At 37.2% G+C, this 21,542-nt stretch overlaps 1 protein-coding gene across 2 annotated transcripts in view; it reads left to right on the forward strand.

Annotated features, from left to right (window-relative positions):
• Positions 1–21,542, forward strand: part of PDSS2 (decaprenyl diphosphate synthase subunit 2) — a 263,125-nt gene that overhangs the window by 159,901 nt on the left and 81,682 nt on the right. For both annotated transcript variants that reach the window (XM_040238568.1, XM_040238569.1), the window contains exon 4: positions 17,941–18,015. In XM_040238568.1, the coding sequence (XP_040094502.1) occupies positions 17,941–18,015 (75 nt within the window). The remainder of the gene's footprint in view (positions 1–17,940; positions 18,016–21,542) is intronic.

A 21,542-nucleotide genomic window follows, 5' to 3' on the forward strand; every position in this document is an offset into this window, starting at 1 on the left:
ACACCACCACCAAAAGAGTTTTCCTGCAAGGTGAGATAATCCAAATCACAAGTACAGAATGGCACATTTTAATCTTGTAGAGCATTTGATTTCTTACCATTTATTTTGTTCAATTCCTTCTTTCCTTCTGTAGGGAAAAATTCCAATGGAAACTTTGTTTTCATTAATTGCAATTCTACAAAATTTTCAAAAAGTACAAAGTTTTAATTATTTTATTACTCCCTTTTACATGGCCCAGTTTGGATGATAAATTTTATAGTGTCATACCACTTTAAAGAAGTTATTTGAAATCCTTCTGCATACGTTCTATTGGCTAAAATTTAATGATACAGTCACACCTAGCTGTCAGAGAAACTAGGATATACAAACTTTGTGGGTTGCCATGTGCCCAGCCAAAAATTTGGAAGATACAGAGAACAGATATTGGGAGGCAAATAGCGTTCTGCCCTCCCTTCCCTTCACACTTTTTGGTTGACGCATAGTTTCATAGACAGACCTGCTGGTTTTAGGGAGAACATAGTATGGTGCCTTTAGTATGTAGTTCATGTTCATCTGAAAAGGAGGCTAAAGAAAGATTAATTGACCATATAAAATGAAATTGTAAATAATCTCAGTTTACTTGGGAGCCACTCTCTGCATTTTCCCTCTTCACCATACCTGCCATGGTCTCTGTTGAACTTTGCATCTTGGAGAAGGAGAAAGCCTCAGAAAATGTGGATCTGGAATGGTCTCTGGCTGCCTGGAGCTGCACATGACTAACCACACACACTGACCTCTCATGGTTTAGACCCGCATACCTGAGAGGAAGACATGTCATGGGACAAATTTATATCTGTTTGCTCTGATCATCCGTTTTAACTCACTTTAAGCTATTCTAATGAAGTCTTTTTCTTTTTTTAAGATTCATATATTTATTTGTTGGCAGTGGCGGTTCTTTGTTGCTGCACGTGGTTTCTCTAGTCATGAGGAGCTAGGGCTACTCTTCGTTGCCGTGCACCGGCTTCTCCCTGCAGTGGCTCCTCCTGTCGCAGAGCACAGGCTCTAGGTGTGAGGACTTCAGTACGGGCTGTATACAGTTCTGGCCTAGTAGTTGTGGCACAGGAGCTTAACTGCTCTGCAGTATGTGGGATCTCCCTGGACCAGGGATCAAACTGGTGTCCCTTGTACTGCAAGGCTGATTCGTAACTACTGGACCACTAGGGAAGCTCCTGATGGAGTCTTATATAAGATTGGGCTTCCCTGGTAGTTCAGCTGGTAAAGAATGCCTGCAATGCAGGAGACCCTGGTTTGATCCCTGGGTCAGGAAGATCCCCTGGAGAAGGAAATGGCAAACCACCCCAGTATCCTTGCCTGGAAAAATCCCATGGAAAGAGGAGCCTGGTGGGCTGCTGTCCATGGGGTCACAGAGTCAGACATGAGTGAGCGACTTTCACTTTCATTAACCTTTTATATAAGGTTAAGATGGTGGTATTATGTACAAATATTATTAACATACTATAATGACACAAGCAAGTGTTCACTTGCTTTAGTCACTTCACTTTATGGAAATAATATTTAAAATGTTCCTTTTCTTAGCTAGCTTGTATCATTCACATATTCTTTCTTTCAGTGTGGTTCAAGTTCAGAGAAAATGGAGGCTCTGTTCTCATCAAAATCAAATCAGATTCATAGCCTGTGAAATCCATTCTTGGTGCTTTGCATTCAGAAGCATCACTATAAATGTTCCAGAGTCTAAGACCTCCACCATCTGCTCCATCAGGCACCGGATTTCAGTAGCACTACTTGATTTACCAAAAAAAAAAAAAAAAAACTTAGCATATCCAAGCAACAGTTCAGCCTGAAGCTTCTCCTTGAAATAAGAATGGTCAAGCATTCCTTTCCCATCAAGTCCTGTACCTTCATGATCTCTGCACAGGTTTGCACCTTTAGATTTGCATTTTATCATCCTTTGCCTGGTGAGGAGGTTTTTTCTTTTCCTTTTTAAGCCCTGGTATATTTTTTTTTCTGAATTTGAGAGTTGTGTGTTAAATTGAAGCCTTTATTGTATGCATCCCCCCTGTTCATCCAAAACAGATCTTTTGCACATTGTTCTTCAAAGGGTCATTTGAAGGTTCTACAAGGTCACTTTCAAAAGATGCTTCACTGGCTCACTTTTTGTGAAAGACCTTGAGTACCATGTCCAGGGGCCATAATTGATCTACAAATCTAGGCTTTCAGTAGCCGTATTTTAATCATAATGGATGATTTCCAAATCATATGAATATTGTTTTAAACTGAGTAAATTGTAATGGGTAACTAAAGTGCTCTTTCGGAGAAAATCCTTTGATAAAACAAATCTCCTATATTCAGAACTGGTTCCTTTCATTTAAATACATGGTGGTATTCCTCTTGGAATTTTTTTTTTAAGGAAAGTAAAGTTTTATCTCAGAAGAGGACTAATTTTATTAAATGAGTTCCCAGAAGCTTCAGTATATTACTATTAAAAGAGGGAGTCCGAGGGGAGGAAAAGGTGGTGATAAGTAAGATCTCTACATATGATAATGTCTTAGCAAAGTTAGATGTCTGTTTGACATTTTAACTTTCTTTCATAAGAAAGAAAATTTGTCAGCATTAGCAACATAAACAGAGACCTCAGCAATAAGGGGACAGGCAGAACATAACACAGAAATGCTGTATATAATATTCTGTTTTTTCACAGTAACAGCCTGCTTTTTCTTTGAGAGTATATATTTAACTTGGTAATTAAAGTTAACATATTTGTAGCAACTTTTAATTTTTTTATAACTTACTCATTCTACCAACATCCCACTTTCTTTTGCTACTGAATTCTTGTCTGAATTCCTGTGTTATATGTTGTCATTGTACTTCTCCTGGGGCAGACCATTAGATGAAGTGTTCTGCAGTCATATGAAATTCAGAGCTCTTTTATAACTGCCAAGGGTAAAATTAGCAAAGTCAATTATTCTCCCTTTGGCTTTTCCCTGAAGATATTAGGGGTCTTCAAGGTAATTGCCTTAGGTAACACTTAGATTTTTAAATATCTCTAAGTATAGAAATTGGTATATTAATCCTCTGGTAATTGTCTTACTATTATAGCTAGAGTCACATAAGTGTGAATTAACAAGATTTTGAATTCAGTAGTGAATTTAAAAATTAATGCTTGAATTTTCATTCATTTTCAGTTATAGAACCTAAGGACAACTTTTTATTTTAGTATTTCACTATATAAAGACCCTGGACTAAGAGACCTCAGAATACCTCTTTTTAAGCCATAAATTCTCTGACTCTGTTGAAATAAATTGCTCTATATTGTGTTCATGTAAAACATCACTGAGTGCTGAAATGATGGGGTCATGCCAGAATCTAAAATTTTAATGTTTGAGCATCAGGCTATCAACGAGACATGCTAGATAATTGGGAGAAAATCATGACATGGAAAAGCACTATAATTTAGAAATCTGGCTGACCGTTACAGTTTTTCCCTGGTTCCCTGTATTTATTTGTGGACTAGATTTGTATTTTAGGATTAAGCCACAGTGTAAATAAGACAGTGCACGTTACTACTTGTCATCTTAAAAAAAAAAGTTTTATTTTATATATAGAGTGATAACCCTAGTATTTAAAAAATCTAATTCACCATATTATTATTTTTAACCTTTGTAGTGATTTTCATTTAATGGACCTATCCTTACACATCTGAGAGTTAGCCTGGGTCTTGTGTAAGCACCCTGGAACATCATCATGATATCACTCCTGGGAACCATTCTATTAAGCATTAGTGATTTATATTTCTAAATAACCAGTGGCACAGATGTACTTCTTACATAGCTGATGTATTTCCTTATGTTAACTTTGTTTTCCTAAAGGCATAAATATGTTGTTTACAAGGAAGAAATTTAGTTGTATAAATATGCTCAATTTATGCATGTAAATCTCCTTTTGTACCGTCTATATATTTTAATAAAGCAGCTGCTATTGGTTATTTGATGTTTTTCTTATCTGTTATATTAATTTTACTTACAAATGCATATTGAAAAGTGAAACCTAAAAACATGCTATGTCATATGAAATTTAAGTTTTTCTTTGTCATATTCATTTAAAATAGCGATTATTGTGACCTTGTGTCTTTACAGACCAGGGTCACGTGGCTGAGGATGAAGAGGAAGGAATCAGCTGTTTATCTTTCCAGTACTTTGTAAACTCTGGACTCAGGAAGTCCCTTGAGTAAAATCAATAGAAAGGCCAAATTAGAATACTGAATAACTCAAGCCGGAAAATCCTTTTCTTTCCTCTCTCTGACTTTGGAGAAACAGCAACTTACGCCAGTGAAATTGGTGGGGAAAAAGTAGATTTAATTAATATTAACTCTAGAAAGTGGGTAAAGGGAATTACAAAAATTGAGATTGCTGAAGTGTACAATAACATTGCCATAATCAGTATATTTCTACCTCTCATGGCCAACCATGGTTCAACTCTACCCATTTCAGAGGGTGTATTTTTGTAGAAAACAGGCTTAAAAAAAAAAAAAGTTTCTTTAAATGCCAAGCATATGGAAGAAATGCTTCTCTTGCTCTTTTTTCTCGTCTTCAGGTTTCTGACATAGACAATTCAGAGAAGTATCCATTTTGCCTACCCCCAAAAGACATTTCATTTCATTGTTTTTTTGGCACCAAAAGGGTAAAGTTCAAGGTTTTAATGAGATAATCAATTTTAAAAGAACATAATATTTTGTCTTATTTCTAGTACACATCTCAAACATGTATTACTTTTATTTTAAATGCAAGGAAGCAGATTCAGAATAAAAATATAGTGTCTGTTTAATACTTGGCTATGTTAGCATCATATGATAAGAAAAAAACTGGAAAATTATTCTGAGAATTTTGAAATTGTGATTTTATAATAGCATTCTGACTTATCTAAGTGATATGAAGATAGTTTCCTTTATCATTACAATGTACAACACCCCCCTTAGGTTCTGTGCATATTTATTCTAGTCATGAAAATCTAAACTTGAGTGGATTATATGAAGAAAAGAATATTAATCCTGGGTGTCAAACTGCAGAGGATGAAAACAATTAATTCAGTAATTTCCACAAGTAAAATACTGATGACAAGACTCTTCTCCACCCATCCTTTCTTGGTGCCCCTTTCACAATGGCACCCCACTCCAGTACTCTTGCCTGGAAAATGCCATGGACGGAGGAGCCTGGTAGGCTGCAGTCCATGGGGTCGCTAAGAGTCGGACACGACTGAGCGACTTCACTTTCACCTTTCACTTTCATGCACTGGAGAAGGAAATGGCAACCCACTCCAGTGTTCTTGCCTGGAGAATCCCAGGGATGGGGGAGCCTGGTGGGCTGCCGTCTATGGGGTCGCAGAGTTGGACACGACTGAAGTAACTTAGCAGCATGCATTACTCAGTTCATTTCACCTTAGGCAGTCTCCAGAATGTATACACATTATCTTTAATTGTTTTCCTTCTGTTTTTCATTTTCCTTTTACCTGTTATTTCAGAAAAATTGTCATCACCCTTTTGCCTTCTCTACTTTTTTCAAGAGGAAAGATAAACCAACAAAGCTTACTTGGAGTTGAAGAACTAAAACTTGGTATATAAAAGGAAAATTATAATAGAAATGAAATGGGCATAGGAAAGAACCAGTGTATCTATCCTCATTCTCTTATTGAACCAAATTTCCTTGTAACTATCAACATTTAAAGATCATTTTTGAATATTTCATATTTAGTTTTGTTTTTCCATTTGTTTAGTTGCAGGTATTGGAAGATTGTGGTTTTCTATCCAATTTTTTGATTACAGGTATAAGGTATTTCTAATATTATGGACTAAATAAGCTTTTGTAGGTTGCTCTGGAAACAGAGCCATCATTTATAACCTTATATTTTGGGAAAATGTAGTATGAGCTCCAAAAAATTTACTTATAGATAAAAATTTTAAATGTATTACAGTTGTAATCTGGTGCCTGCTATATTAAATTAATACTGAATTTGAATACCATAAGCAAAAGAAAATTTAAGAGCATCCAAAAGGATCCATGCGACTAGTTTTCATTAATTATAGTGATATAACTTTGGTTTTAGCATTTCCATCATTTTCTTCTGAGTTGTAAATACTCAATGAAAAAATTCACTCTAAGCCCAAGTTGGCTTAACCCAGAAGGGCCTTAACCCAGAAGCAAATTTTATTTATTTAGCAATAGTGATTGGGAAGAGCCCTTTTCTGGCAGCTAATGACCTACTGGAGGACTTGTGTGCCCAAGGCAAAGCTGAAGGCCATTAGCCCAACTGGTCATTAACTGACAAATGCCTGACCCTGAGGTCATTTCTGATATAGTAAATTGTGAAAACATTAAAGTGGGTTGTTGGAAAGTATGGTTGTGCCAAGGAACTTTCTTTTTAAGAATTTTGGAAAATACATTGAGTTATTTGTTGTTATTCATGTGGCTTAATTGTCTTTGTTCTTTGTTCAAGTCAGATATCAGTAAACACTAAAACTATACTGTGTGTGTCTGTCTATAGTTTTTGAAGGACAGTTTTGCTATTTAGAATATCAGATTAACTACTTTATTGCTAAGCAGCTACACTCTTGTGGACTACTTATGTTTTCATAATGTATTAAGTTTTATAGCATTTATCTATTTTATATTCCTTAGTGATGTCATATAAAGCTACAAAGAGACATGGAAATAGCCCTGATGTTGAAGTATGTAGACCTACTTCCTATCTCTACCTTTTTTTAAAAAATAGTCATTTAACATTGGACAACTCATTTTATCTCTCAGAATTCCAGGTGAAACCTTTTTCTCCAGATTGTTTATCTAATGTCTTAATACCCCATTTTGGAAATGAAATTAGAAACTTCATAATGTAGAATATATAATAGTTATTAAAATTACTACCAGGTATTAAAAAAAATAGAAGCTTATGCTTTTGAGTACTTACTGTGTGGTAGAATTCCAGGGACTGGGGAGCCTGGTGGGCTGCCGTCTATGGGGTCGCACAGAGTCAGACACGACTGAAGCGACTTAGCAGCAGCAGCAGACACTGTTGTGATTTTTGTGTATTAACCTATATAACCTCTCCTGAGACAAAGGAAAGAGCTAATTTCCTTGCGATAACAGTGCTAATAAATGGTAAAGTTGCTGTCTAAATCCGGGCAATCCAGCTTTGAAATCCTCATGCTTAACTGAAGAAGAGAACAAACAAAGAACCACAATAGCTTTTTTGCCAGAAATTTTGCAGTTAGAGATACTGGAATTTATAATATCTTAAACAATTAGTGGTTTTTAAATAAACATTTCAATAAAAATATCAATAAGGCTTTATAAAACATTTTGGAGAAACAACTACTAAGCAAAGGCAACTTGTTTTCTTAGTTTCCTCATCTATAAAAGCAGCATTATTTCCATCCCCTGCCTCTTTGCCAGTTCCAATATTCTGCAGTTCTGAGTGTTGTGGGAAAAAGTCAAAAGCTACAACATACAACCAGATTCTGAAAAGGACATTCAATATAAAGAAAAGCAATCAAGAAAAATTTGTAATAAAATCAGAGGTGTAATAGAAAAATCAAAATGTTTTGTAACTATCAGAGATCTTGAGATTGGACATGCATATTTCAGCAATCTAAAGTCATGCCCCAAATTTATGAACTCATCTTTATGGCTGATTTGTGATGAGAAACTTATATTTTGTGATGAGAAGCTTCATTTTTTTCAAGTAGTTTAAGCCATAAGGTGGTATACAAATGAAAACAGTGATTGAACAGAATGGTAGTTGTGCAAATTTATTTTGAAATAGTTAAGATTTATACAGTGAATTCACACATTAGAACAGTATTGATAATTCAACAAAAATTTTTGTTCATGTGCTAAGCATTAGAGATAGAGATATCAGTTTAAAAGTCAATTGTGTATCTTTATAAATTAGAGAATTTCTAACCCAAGGGTATTCATTATTTGATTTAAGGGAACAATGCAGCTAGTTTCAATTCTCACTACCTAATTTTTTTTAAAGGAGGGAAAAATGGATTGTCTTAATTTTCTAGAATGCAGTATTAGTAGGGCCCATTATTTTTAGAGTTTCATTGAATCACAGATTTTGAAGAACTGTGAAGGTATTTGGAAGAAATACAATTACAGTTTTAGACAAGATGCATGGATTTTTAACACATATGAGCAATGCTTTTATTTCTGTGACTGCCTTTGAAGTGCAGACCTTGGGATGTGTCTAAATTACAAACATCTGCCTTTCAGTATGGCCCAATTTGAACAGGAACTGATTATGCTGAAAGGTGAACTGTGTTACCCAATAGGACATGGTATCCCTGGAATTTTCAAGATGTATATGTGAATCCCAGAAAAATGCTGAAGTTTTTAATTCTTTGGCCAAATGTGGTCTAAACCAATTTGTTTTCATGAATCTAATACAATTAAAGCTAATAGTCAACATCAGTAATATAAACCAACAAGTTGATATGTACCCTAACAGAATATACTCTCCAGTACCCAAGAATGATTCTATTTTATCCTGCCTCTGTTTACACTCAGTTGATTTACTTGTTTTTGGTATAAAGTGATAAAGAAATTAACACCTTTACAAATATATTTCAGAATAACAATGTTTAAACTGCATATCAAAAATTTGGGGATTTTGCAATTAACATGGCTAACCAAGGGGCTTCCCTAGTGGCTCGGTGGTAAAGAATTTTGCTGCCAATGCAGGAGACATGGGTTCAATCCCTGATCCGGGAAGATCCCATATGCTGCCGAGCAACTAAGCCTGTGTGCCACAACTGCTAAACCTGTGCAGTAGTGCCCCAGAGCTGCACCTACTAAAGCCTGTGCTCCCTAGAGCCCAGGCTCCACACCAAGAAAAGCCACTGTGGTGAGAAATCTGTGCACCACAATGAAGAGTAGCCCCCACTCACTGCAACTAGAGAAAAGCCCATGCAGCAAAGAAAACCCAGCACAGCCAAAAATAAATAAGTTTAAAAAATTTCTAAAAGATGGCTAAGTATGAGCTATACATGACATTATCAGCATGATTGATATAATGGTTCAAGCCACATATCAAAATATGAGTCATACGTGACAAGCTATGAGCTATGCATGACATAGCAGCATGATGTGAGATAATGGTTCAAACCTCAGATCACATCCTGATTATTGGTGGGTGGTGAAATCGATTTAGTAAGTAACTATTAACACCTTTTTTTATGAAATACAAAAGAAAATAGGAATAATGAAACCTTTCTTTTATAAAGCTTTTCATTCATTTTTATACATATACATGTATACATGTACTGTGTCATGATGTAAAATACAGTTCTTACTCTGGGTTACCATTTAAAAATTCTGAAACCCAGTACTACCGGGCAGTGTCCTAGCCAGCAGCATCCTCAGTTACATGAAATACTCTACTATGATTCTGGTGTTCTGAAGATTCACACTGTGAACTTCTCAAAAGTGGAATTAACTTTTCAATAAAATCATACTTGGAAAACACCACTTAACATCACTGAAAGGGCCCTCAAATGAAGAAGCAGTGAAAGCAAAATGTAGGTTATTGGCCACATGGGGAAGAGTGTGCAGATCACTGAAATGGCAAACATTATTTTCTTCAGAGAAAGTCCGGTCATAACAAGGTATGTTGTTGTTAGTCGCCCAGTCGTGTCTGACTCTTTGCGACCACATGGGCTGCAGCATACCAGGCTTCCCTGGCCTCACTATCTCCCAGAGTTTGCTCAAACTCATGCCCATTGAGTCGATGATGCTATCCAACCATCTCATCCTCTATCACCCCCTTCTCTTCCTGCCCTCAGTCTTTCCTGGCATCAGTCTTTTCTAATGAATCAACTCTTTGCAATAGGTAGACAAAGTATTGGAGCTTCAGCTTCAGCATCAGTCCTTCCAATGAATATTCAAAAGCATCTCCTTTTTCTTTATTTCTTCTGAAAAGTTTGATCTTGATGTCAGCATTTTAAATTACCTGCCACTTTTTCAGGAACCTAATTATTTGGAAGGAAAGTTATGACCAACCTAGATAGCATATTAAAAAGCAGAGATATTACTTTGCCAACAAAGGTACGTCTAGTCAAGGCTATGGTTTTTCCAGTGGTTATGCATGGATGTGAGAGTTGGACTGTGAAGAAAGCTGAGCACCAAAGAATTGATGCTTTTGAACTGTGGTTCTGGAGAAGACTTTTGAGAGTCCCTTGGACTGTAAGGAGATCCAACCAGTCCATCCTGGAGGAGACCAGTCTCCTGATGGACTGATGCTGAGGCTGAAACTCCAATACTTTGGCCACCTCATGTGAAGAGTTGACTCATTAGAAAAGACCCTGATGCTGAGAGGGATTGGGGGCAGGAGGAGAAGGGGACGACAGAGGATGAGATGGCTGGATGGCATCACCGACTCAATGTACATGAGTTTGGGTGAATTCCGGGAGTTGGTGATGGACAGGGAGGCCTGGTGTGCTGTGATTCATGGGGTCGCAAAGAGTCAGACACGACTGAGTGACTGAACTGAATTATTGTTTAAATAAATGATATTTGTCACTGCTCAATGACAAACACAGCCAATCATACACCCTCATGCAAAAAGTAAGCAACTTTTGGATTACTTTTGTATTGCTAATAAAAGAAATCCACATTTTTGGCTAATTGGCTATAACTTGCGGTTGCACAGGCCTCCCTGGTGGCTCAGACCATAAAGAAACTTCTGCAATGCAGGAGACCTGGGTTCAGTCCCTAGGTCAGGAAGATCCCCTGGAGAAGGGAATGGCAACGCATTCCAGTATTGCTGCCTAGAAAATCCCATGGACAGAGGAGCCTGGTGGGCTACAGTGCATGGGGTCACAAAGAGTCGGACACAACTGAGTGACTAACACACGTACAGTTGCACATTGTAATTGACATTCCTTACAAATGTGCATAGTATAGGTGCACATTTAGGTATTTCTGATCTTGGGGCTTACTGTTGATACAGTTACCTCTTAACCTAGATAAGCAAACTGAGCCCCTAAGAAGTGATGCACTGGCCCAAGGTCGTGCAGCTCATCTGTGTATTATCCTTCTAGGTGATCAAAGACAAATAAATGGCCTTTATCTCTGTATGGCTATCACTTCTCTCACTAATACAGTACCAGGTACATAGTAATCTATCAACAAATGTTTTTGAAATTTGAGTGCACTAGCCAATGTAATATTAAATTTCAAACTTTATATGCAAGCCATTTTCCTAAACTTGTGGACTGTTTGTTTTATCAGCTGTGATTTTATACTTTTCTGTAGTTCACTGAATTTTCATGAACCCTTTTGACAAATGTTACCAGTAGTTAGAGTTTATAAACCAATGTATCAGCTGTTCTAAATTAAAAATTAAGATTATCAATTTGCTTAGTTTTTGCTGCACCTGTCCTACTGGTAGTGCCATTTCTCTCTCTGCTCTTCCCCCTTAGCCAGAAAGAACTTCCAGCTCACTTGAACAGATTGTCATCTCTCCCACAAATAAGCACGGCCCTTACACATTTGGCAGCATTGAAAAGACTCCCTTCAAAAAGCTGAGTTAGAAGCTTCTTCCAGAACTCCTGTGAGTTAGTGGTGTGTTTGCTACAACAGACTTTTTATCATTGTCTTCATTAAACCTGGTCCTTGTCTGGTAGGAAGGAGTGGAGAGAACCATTCTTTCATAGACTTCATCAATGGCTTATTAAAGCCACTCATTTATACTAATCAGCATACAGATTAGGGCTCATCTGGGTTGTTTGTGCCCAGGTGGTGAGTGAGCAGATTCACCCTTGATTTGGCCACTGCTGCTGCTCCCAATGTTCTTCAGAGATTGCTTCTCCACTGAGGCTGCCAGCCTGGAAGCTCTGGCCAGGTACTGGGGACTGAATCCACCTGGAACCAGATAGTTTGCTTACACCCAGTTTGTAAATGATGAAGTGCTTTACAAATGTTAGATATTACTGGCCTCTATGGGAGAGCACTCATCCTTTACCAGTCCTTCTGTACCTTACCTTGGTGATATAAGTAAATCTTTGCGTCTTTAAAAGCACCTCTCAAATACTTTGTGCTCCATTTGAATGAAGAGGAATGGAAGTGTGAAGCTAATGGCTCTGATTACTGTTAGCAGGCTATTTGGCATCCTTTATCTGTAAAAGTATTTTTCTGTAAAATGTTTTCACTGACAATATAATTTCTCTGGCTTAAAAAAAAATCTTGACAATATCCCTTCCCAATGCCGAAGCTCTTTGAAAAGGACATATTTGCACCAAGTCCATCTTTTTTCCGTCCCAAGAATTAATTCTCCCTCAAGGGTGTTTTATCTTTGCTACCACTTCATACTTTGCTATTTGTTCCTAGGGGCTGGGGGAGGAGTGCAATAAATTTGTGCATAATTAATACCATGAGCACGGCAGATGCATGCACACACATGACTGTTTCCTTTGCTGGCAGCTGTAAAGAGTACTAAAGGCTGAGGGGCTGTGTGTTCATTTGCTTCCCAGATAGCGTGATGGATCATATGTTGTCCTGTCATTCCACACTGTAGTAAAAAAAAAAAATCATTAACCTTCCCAGTGCAAGTTTTTGAAAGATTATAAAATCTTTATAAATTATAAAGATTATAAATAGATTATAAGACTATTATAGTCTCCACAGTTTTAATATACCAAGCAGATTAAGTACATAGTGACCTTTTAAAGTGAATTAAAATACAATTATACCACCTTCTTACATAAACTCAGATAGCTTATGATGGCTTAAGTTTCAGTTGAGCCACATCAGTTTATAATTAACATTTTTCCAAAGATTTGGTTTTACTTTATATTTTACTTTATATTTAGGATAGGCACTCCTTTGCTCAAACCAAAGTGCTCTGGTGTACTAGTAAAACATCTACAACTCTGTTGAGTCTGTTCCATCTGTCAAATGCTAACTGACAGTACTCCTGAATCACATTTATTTAGAAGGGCACAAGTTGTCTGCACAGAATGCTTATCACCAGTTCCTGATCTTATTTTTGCTAATCCAGGGACTTTCAATTGCTGTATTCCATAAATCAGTTTATGGACACAGCTTAGCTTGAAGCCTTTCTGAGACTAAAACAGGGTGTGCTTCCTCCTGTCCCTCTACCTTAGAAGTAGGTTTTCTGTTGTATCTGATATAAAAGCAAGATATATAAAGGGGGGAGAATATGCAATACATTATATAGTAAGTGATTATAAATTTAAGCAAATTGGAAAAATTGAAAAAATTATAATTAAAAACATCTGGAATCTTACCACTTACAGATTATATTATTATTATTATTTTGTTGTATCAGACTTTTCTCAGCATACACAAACATTGATTGAGCTGATTTTTTTTTTAAAAGAATACCTGTCATGTTATTCTATTTTGTAACCAGCTTTTCTTTTTCTTTTCCTTAAGAATATGTTACCGACATCTTTGTATAGCAGTGAGTGAGGATGCCACCTCCTACTTCTCTCAATTTCTAATTTTTAAGATGACAATTTTATTATAGCTTAGGGCATAATAATCACAACACTTTAGTTTTTCAGTTGAAAAAATTGTTGAATTGTGGTTATCCTTACCAAAAGATAAAGAATGAAGCAATTACATATTCCCCTGCAACTGGTAAAATTTGTCCCATGAATTAACCATTTAACAAAGCCATTCCAGAGATCACTTATATTGGATCTGTAATTGTGCTAAAGTTCAGCTGCATCTAAAAAATACCTAAAAAAATAAAAAAATTTAAAAATAAAAAATACCTAATCTTTAATCTTCGGTGAAAGAATAGTGATTAAAATGGGAAAAGATCAACATTTTGCTTGAGAACAGCAATTTGATGTCCACTTTATTTCCTATGCAGCCTTCTCCCTGGTAGCCAAAAACAAGGTAGCAGGAGAAACCAGCTCGTAACACTGACACTGGGAATGGTTACGACTTCTGGCTCACTGAAATCTAAGGTGTTACTTTGACGATTTGTGTATGACATTGCTGTAGCGTCAGACTTAAACACATGACACAAACCACTTTTGTGCAAAAAGCATTTTTGCATCTGCCTGTACAGGTAAGCTATTCTGCTCGTCTCACAACCTCTAGAAATGTAGAGATGAAGAAACCTGTTTCCTATTTGATTACTCTGTAGGCAGTGATAAACTCTCTAAAGTTTATTATAAAATAAACTTTATATTATTGATAATGACAGTCATATAATCTGAAATAATGATTCAAAAAACTGTAAGTCAATGTTACAGAGACCTCCGATTTTGGTTAAAATAGTCTTTTCATGTGTTCAATTGTTGAATTAAAACCCACTTTCTTCCCAAATATCTGGACACACTTTAATCTTGGTTTCCATGCTGTGCCTTTCATCTGTCTAACTTATATTGTACCCTCCCTGAGACTATGTTCCAGATTCCCTTCTAAGCACTCTACATACTTACTTATTAGAGAAGGAAGGAAGGAAGGAATATGGTCAATTATGCCATTATTGTTTGTTGCAACTTTGCACTTAAACCTGTTATTGTTCTGAATTCAATATATATGAGTTATTTCCAAGTATTAGGGCCCTTCAAGACCCAGAATTTAGCAGTGTGACCTTTAATTGACCCAACTAGGACTTCTTTGCCAGTTGGTGGAGTGGGCTGCCAGTCATTATAGTTTAAAAAATGGAAATGACTTAAAGTGGTTTAAAAAATAGAAATAGTTTCATTATAATTTCAGATATTAGAACCAAGAGGGATTGGGTACAAAAAGTTTCACAAAGAAAGTGATCATTAAAGTTTAGTTGGAAGGAAAGGTCCATGTGAAGACAACAGATTAAAAATAATATCATGAGCAAAAGATGTCTCATCAGTTTACAAAAAAGCAGTTTACAAATTAATTTCTTCATTATAAATACTAAGATTTGCGTTTCTAAACTCAGGATTTTAGAACTGGAAGAAACTTCAAGGAATTATGCTTTGCAACCGCCCCCCTCCCATTTAATAGTTGAGGAAAACCAAGATTCAGAGAAATAATTGATTTGCCCCAAATCTCACAATGAAATTGGTAGTTTAACACCTTGCAGTAAAATTTAGATCTTCTTCCTTATAGTGTTTTGCTTTATTTCATTACAGCTCTCTAATCTGTTGGACTTCTGAGGGTAGCTAACTTCGGGGCTCTTTTTAGCCTATCTCTTTCTAATAGAAAGTATTTGCTTGCCTCCCCATCCCCCCCCTGCCCAAGGTCTTGGAACAGTAGTCCTTGAATCCGTCTCAGGGTCACTTCTATCTAAAGCACCAAAATGTGGCAGTTAGGCTGTAGGTTCTTCTCTGGCTATCATTATCCTTGCTACTGTAAATTTTAGATTGGTTGCCTAGACAAATCATTCCTCAAGAATCTGAGGCAAGAGTTGGGGGTGGAGGGGAGAGCTCATTAAGCAAGTGCCTTTTAAAAAAATTATTTCCTTCCTGATGGCTGTGCTGTGTCTTTGCTGCTACATGGTCAGTGGCTTCTCTTGTTGCAGAGCAGCGGCTTCAGTAGTTGCGGCTCCTGGGTTAGAGCACAGGCTCAACAGTTGTGGCACATGGACTTAGTTGCTGCGTGGCATTTGGGATCTTCCCAGATCAGGGATTAAACCCATGTCTCCTGTATTGGCAGGTGGATCCTTTACCACTGAGCCACCAGAGAAGCCCAGCAGGTGCCTTCTTATATTTAAGTACAGTAAATATCTAAACAGGTGAATGCGTATAGTAGTAAGCCATGTAATGAACAAAAAAGATCAGATCATTAAATGTTCTTATTAACATATATATGGGCTGATAGCCCTATCATCTTCCTAGAAATATTTGTGATTCTAAAGGAGAGTAGTACACATCACTTTGGGGTATAATTTTAAAAGTAAACATTTCAAGCAGTGGAAAGATACTTAAGTGTGTGCTGGATAAGTCACTTTTGTCTGGGACGCAAGCAGCTCCCTTAGGCTATTCTGCTTTTTATACTTTCCTACCTTCCTGGACTTGTTAACCCAAGCGAGTCCAAAGTTTTTTCTTTGATGGCTGTTGTTGGCAATGGAGGTATTATATTCCGCTTAAGCAAGGATGGTCATTTGAAAGTATAGGTCACTTATAAATTATAAATTTGTAAATACAGGTATATTTGCTAATTGCATTAACAGAAAAAGAATCAGAAAATAAAATGTTTTTGTTGCTTCTTCCTGGTCTGGAATTTCAGAAAGTAAGGGAACACAACTCTGGTTATCCAAAACCAGGTCCACTGTTAAAATTAGTGTCGGAGTTTCTTTTTGTAAATCCCTCTTCACTTTACCAGTGCTGATCTCAGACCTCAAACTGTTTCAAAACCATAACATTTCTTAGTGACTGATTGATCTGTATTATGTGTCTAGCCATCAGAGGGACCTTGGGATGTTGCTTGTGTAAACTGTAATCCAATCTGATGCTGTGCATTTAGTTACAGTCTTTCATAGACCTATTGGCGATACTCTATCCTCCTGGATTTGAGAGCAGAGCTTATCTGATACCTTCAGGGGAAAAAAAATCCATTCATTTTTCTCTTTTACCCACTTAAATAACTCAACACATCTGGTAACACTGTAGGATCATTGTCCTTGTAGTTCCTCTGCAGCTTATATTGCTACAATATTTCTAAAGTATTTGGTTACCTAAAGGGCAATGCGATTAAAAAAAAAAAAGACTTAGTTTAGGTCTTACAAATTAACCCATCTGCAGAGCTAGAAAAAAATATCCCTTTAATCAGCAAAATTTCCATATCAGTTGCCTTGTGTGTGTTATACAGGATGAATGTAAATATAAATTTGGAGATAAATGCTTATGTGTTAAAATTTTAAAGCATACCTTTCTACAAATTAATGTCATTTACCTCTAAGAAAATGTTTATTAAATCCAAGGTACCTGAGGTTGAAGTATCTTGTTGTTTGAGTCTGTATCCTTTGGCTTAATAATGTCTTCAATTACAAGAATGATAAAAGCTGAAACAAAATCCTTTAATTCAATCAGAACTAAGCTAAATTTTAGGAAGCCAAGAGTGGGAATTTGATATAAGACTTCATAACATAGAGAGCTAAATATACAAGATACTAAGACTTGGTAAGAAACAGATAGGGTTGCCTTGAGAATTGTTGTTTGAAATGGCTGCATTGAACATTATAATAAATACCATTATTTTGTTCTCCTGAGTTATGACGGTTTATGCAAACATCTCTAAACTGTACAGTAGTTCCAAGGAGAACATGTACTGTTTTCTGCTTGTTTTACAGTCTGGAACAAGTTCAAAGCTTTTGATTTTTTTAATAGTCTAAGCCTTGAAAATAATACAGGTTAGATGAATACAATTTTAGTATTACAGTTCTATTAAAATTTTCAGTGTTGTAGTACATTTGACCCAAGGGCCCTATACCAAATATATCCACAGCACATTTATAGTGCAACAGAATGAACACATTAGAAAGGTTCACTGTTCTTTTGCTTTTGCTCTTCTTTCTGTGTTAAGTATGAAAATTGGCATTGTGATGGCTCCCAGAATGGGGATATTGAAAAAGTGTCCACCTGACAGAAACAAACATTCAGAAAATAAATTGGGTTAAGATTTTATTCATTATCTGAAATTTAAACTTATGTTCAATATGGCTATTACTGGATTTTCACATATAGTTGTTAAATGCTATGCTTGTAAGTTTTTTTTTGTTTGAATTATGACTGGAAAAATTGGATCACAGCTCTAATATCCAGGTGGACAATGCCATTTGCCAGGATTTTTGTGCATAACCCCTCCTTTTTTTTTTCTATCAAACACAATACTCCCTTGCAAGTGAGCCTCCTGAGGCAGTCTGAGGTAAAAATGGGGATACATTTTTTAAATTCTTCTGAGTTTTTCTTTTTTTCTTGTTTTTTAGGTTGTGGAACTTTTGGCAAGTGCTCTTATGGATTTGGTACAAGGAGTATACTATGAAAATTCTACTTTAGCAAAGGTAAGGATTTGGTACTCATTATAAAATGTTAGATTAAAAACCCTCATGGCAGAACTAGAATTGAGTGAAAATGTCATTCTTGTTTTGTGTTTAGATTAGTGTTTGGGCTACAAATTCATGGCCATACGCTTAGTACATAGCAGATTTAGCCAATTAAAACAACCTCTTATCTTCTGGCTGGATTCACAGTCTGCTCCGTCTGCAGCAGCCCAGTAGACACCTTTCTGGCTGGCAGGTAGCACTGTCAATAAGGCAGACAGGCTGGAGAAGCAGCTCATGGCTCATGGTGACGTGACTGGACCCAGCCTTTCCTCAGAAGAAGAGGCTTTCCGTGTCCCAAAAGTGTGGATGTGATCCCAAGAAGGTGACTGTTGGGGGCATAAGGGAGGAATGTCTTTTATATCCAAGATCTAAAATTTACTGCGCTATTAGATTCTCTATGATAAGATACAGAGTGATTGTACAGTTGGATTATTTTGATTAATTTTATAGATCTAGAATTAAGGTTTTTTGACTCATTTAGCAGGACATCTCAAAAAGGGTTATGTTTTATTTCCTTCAAATGCACTTATTTCATTTCAGCAGGATATTGAATGTGAAGCAATTGCTTCATTGACCACCACCATCATTTAACATGTTATATGCTATTATAAGGGACTCCTTTATTAGTGTTTCATTATTCTAACTTCTTTAGCTCTCTGCATTAGCAAGATTCCACTCACTGCAAATTAGAAAAAATATGCATGTATGCACATCTTAAGCTTTTTGACATTTCCATTTGAAAAAAAAGAAAGATAAATTTTACTGGAAGTGAAACATAGGGCATGAGCAACCTGGATATGAAATTTTAAATTTAAAAGTATAACCCAGGGATTCTGGATGGCTCTGAGAGTGGTTAGTGAAATATGAAGAATTGTACCTTGAACATCTGCTAACATTTGGTTCAGGGAACAGTTCCTGGCAGGCATATCTTAGCTTCACGTACGTAGCATAGTGCTGTGTGGTGACTGGCAGGATATATGACCACAGTAGACCCCATTTGCTGTGTTTTTCAAAAACATACCATAGTTCTCTGCCACGGCTGAGGGTAAATAGCAGTTTGTAAAATGGAGGACCTGGTCTAGTTCCACTCATAAAAAGACACCTCATATAAAGTATGATGAAGTTGATGGTAGGTAAGCACATAATGGGCATCCCTGGTGGCTTAGTGGTAAAGAATCCACCTGCCAATGCAGGAGACCCGGGTTTGAGCCCTGGGTCGGGAAGATCCCCTGGAGAAGGAAATAGCAACCCACTCTAGCAATCTTGCTTGGGAAATCCCATGGACAGAGGACCCTGGCAGGCTTCAGTCCACTGGGTTGAACAGTGTCCGACACAACTTAACAACTAAATAACAACAAGCACATAACACTATGGTAAGTAATTCATGAGTGTCTTCCTTGAAGTCTTCACAGTAATCCTGCTAGCAGAGACTACTGCTCTGCCCATTTTACATCTGTGAAAACTGAGGCTTAGAAAAGATTAATGTGCCCATAGTCATACAACTTGCTAGTTGAGATTTGAACTTAAGAGCTCAGCTCTTAACCTTTCATCCTGTACCTTAATGAAACCTGATCTGTGAGCATGCCTCTGTCATACCTGAGATCCCACCGTATATGATGATTGCAATGGCCTCTTCTGGCAGTTTTGGAAAAGGAAGTGGCAACCCACTCCAGTATTCTTGCCTGGAAAATTCCATAGACAGAGGAGCCTGGCGGGCTGCAGTCCATGGGGTCACAAAGAGTCAGACGTGACTGAGTGCGCATGCGAGCTTCTGGCAGTTGAAGCATTGTTTTTGTCCTGGGATATTTCTTAGGTGTTTATTGGGATTCCCTGGTGGCTCAGACGGTAAAGCGTCCGCCCGCAATGTGGGAGACCCAGGTTCAATCCGCGAGTTGGGATGATCCCCTGGAGAAGGAAATGGCAACCCACTCCAGTCCTCTTGCCTAGAAAATTCCATGGATGGAGGTGTTATTAGGTTGGTGCAAAACTAATTGTGGTTTTTGCATTGTCAAAATTTGTTGTTTGTTATTGAACATATTCTTAAATAAATGTGATTATGTTATATATCGGGCTTCCCTGGTAGCTCAGCTGGTAAAGAATCCACTTGCAATATAGGAGACCTGGGTTCGATTCCTGGGTTGGGAAAAACCCCTGGAGTAGGGAACGGCTACCCACTCCAGTATTCTGACCTGGAGAATTCCATGGGCTGTATAGTCCATGGGGTCACAAAGAGTCAGACACGACTGAGCAGCTTCCATTCACTCACTCATGTTATACATCATTTTAATGCGCATTTCTTGCTTTATATGTTTTTGCTAATGACTTCTTACTTGCTACTTATTTTATATTTGTCTTAGACTGTGGATATGATGTTAGACAAAAAGCAAATTCTAGCAGTTTTCTTATTTGAATTCCAAATGGCTTGGTTGTAAAGCAGCAGAGATAATTTGCAGCATCAACACCACATTTGGTCCAGGAACTGCTAATGAACATACAGTGCGCTGGAGGTTCAAGAAGTTTTGCAAAGGAGATAAGAGCTTTGAAGATGAGGAGCGCAGTGGCCAGCCTTTGGAAGGTGACAACAACCGAGAGTGGTCACTGAAGCTGATTCTCTTACAACTACACGAGAAGTTGCCAAAGAACTCTACGTAAGCCATTCTATGATCATTCGGTATTTGAAGCAAATTGGAAAAGTGAAAAAGCTCCATACGTGGGTAGCTCATGAACTGACTGCAAATCAAAAAAATTGTTCTTTTGAAGTGTCATCTTTTCTTATTTTACACAATAACAACGAACCATTTCTTGATCGGATTGTGACGTGCAAAGAAAAGTGGATTTTATATGACAACCAGTGACGACCAGCTCAGTGGTTGGACCGAGAAGAAGCTCCAAAGCACTTCCCAAAGCCAAACTTGCACCAAAAAAAGTTCATGGTCACTATTTGATGGCCTGCTGCCTGTCTGATCCATTTGTCCACTACAGCTTTCTGAATCTTGGAGACACCATTACATCTGAGAAGTATGCTCAGCAAATCAATGAGATGCATGAAAAACTGCAGTGCCTGCAACTGGCATTGGTCAACAGAATGGGCCCAGTTCTCCACGACAGCGCCTGACCGCATATCACACATCCAATACTTCAAAAGTTGAACAAATTGGACCACAAAGTTTTGCCTCCTCCGCCACATTCACCTGCCTTCTTGTCAACCAACTACCACTTCTTCATGTATCTCGACAACTTTTTGCAGGGAAAACTCTTCCACAACCAGAAAGCAGAAATTGCTTTCCAAGAGTTCATTGAATCCCGAAGCACAGATTTTTATGCTACAGGAACAAACTTATTTCTTGTTGGCAAAATTGTGTTGATTGTAATGGTTCCTATTTTGATTAATAAAGCTGTGTTTGAACCTAGTTTTAATAACTCAAAATTCATGGTCCGAAACTGCAATTACACTTGCACCAATCTAATAGTTCCATATAAGATAT

This window comes from Oryx dammah, unplaced genomic scaffold (assembly GCF_014754425.2).
Source record: "Oryx dammah isolate SB20612 unplaced genomic scaffold, SCBI_Odam_1.1 HiC_scaffold_4, whole genome shotgun sequence".
NCBI lineage: Eukaryota > Metazoa > Chordata > Mammalia > Artiodactyla > Bovidae > Oryx > Oryx dammah.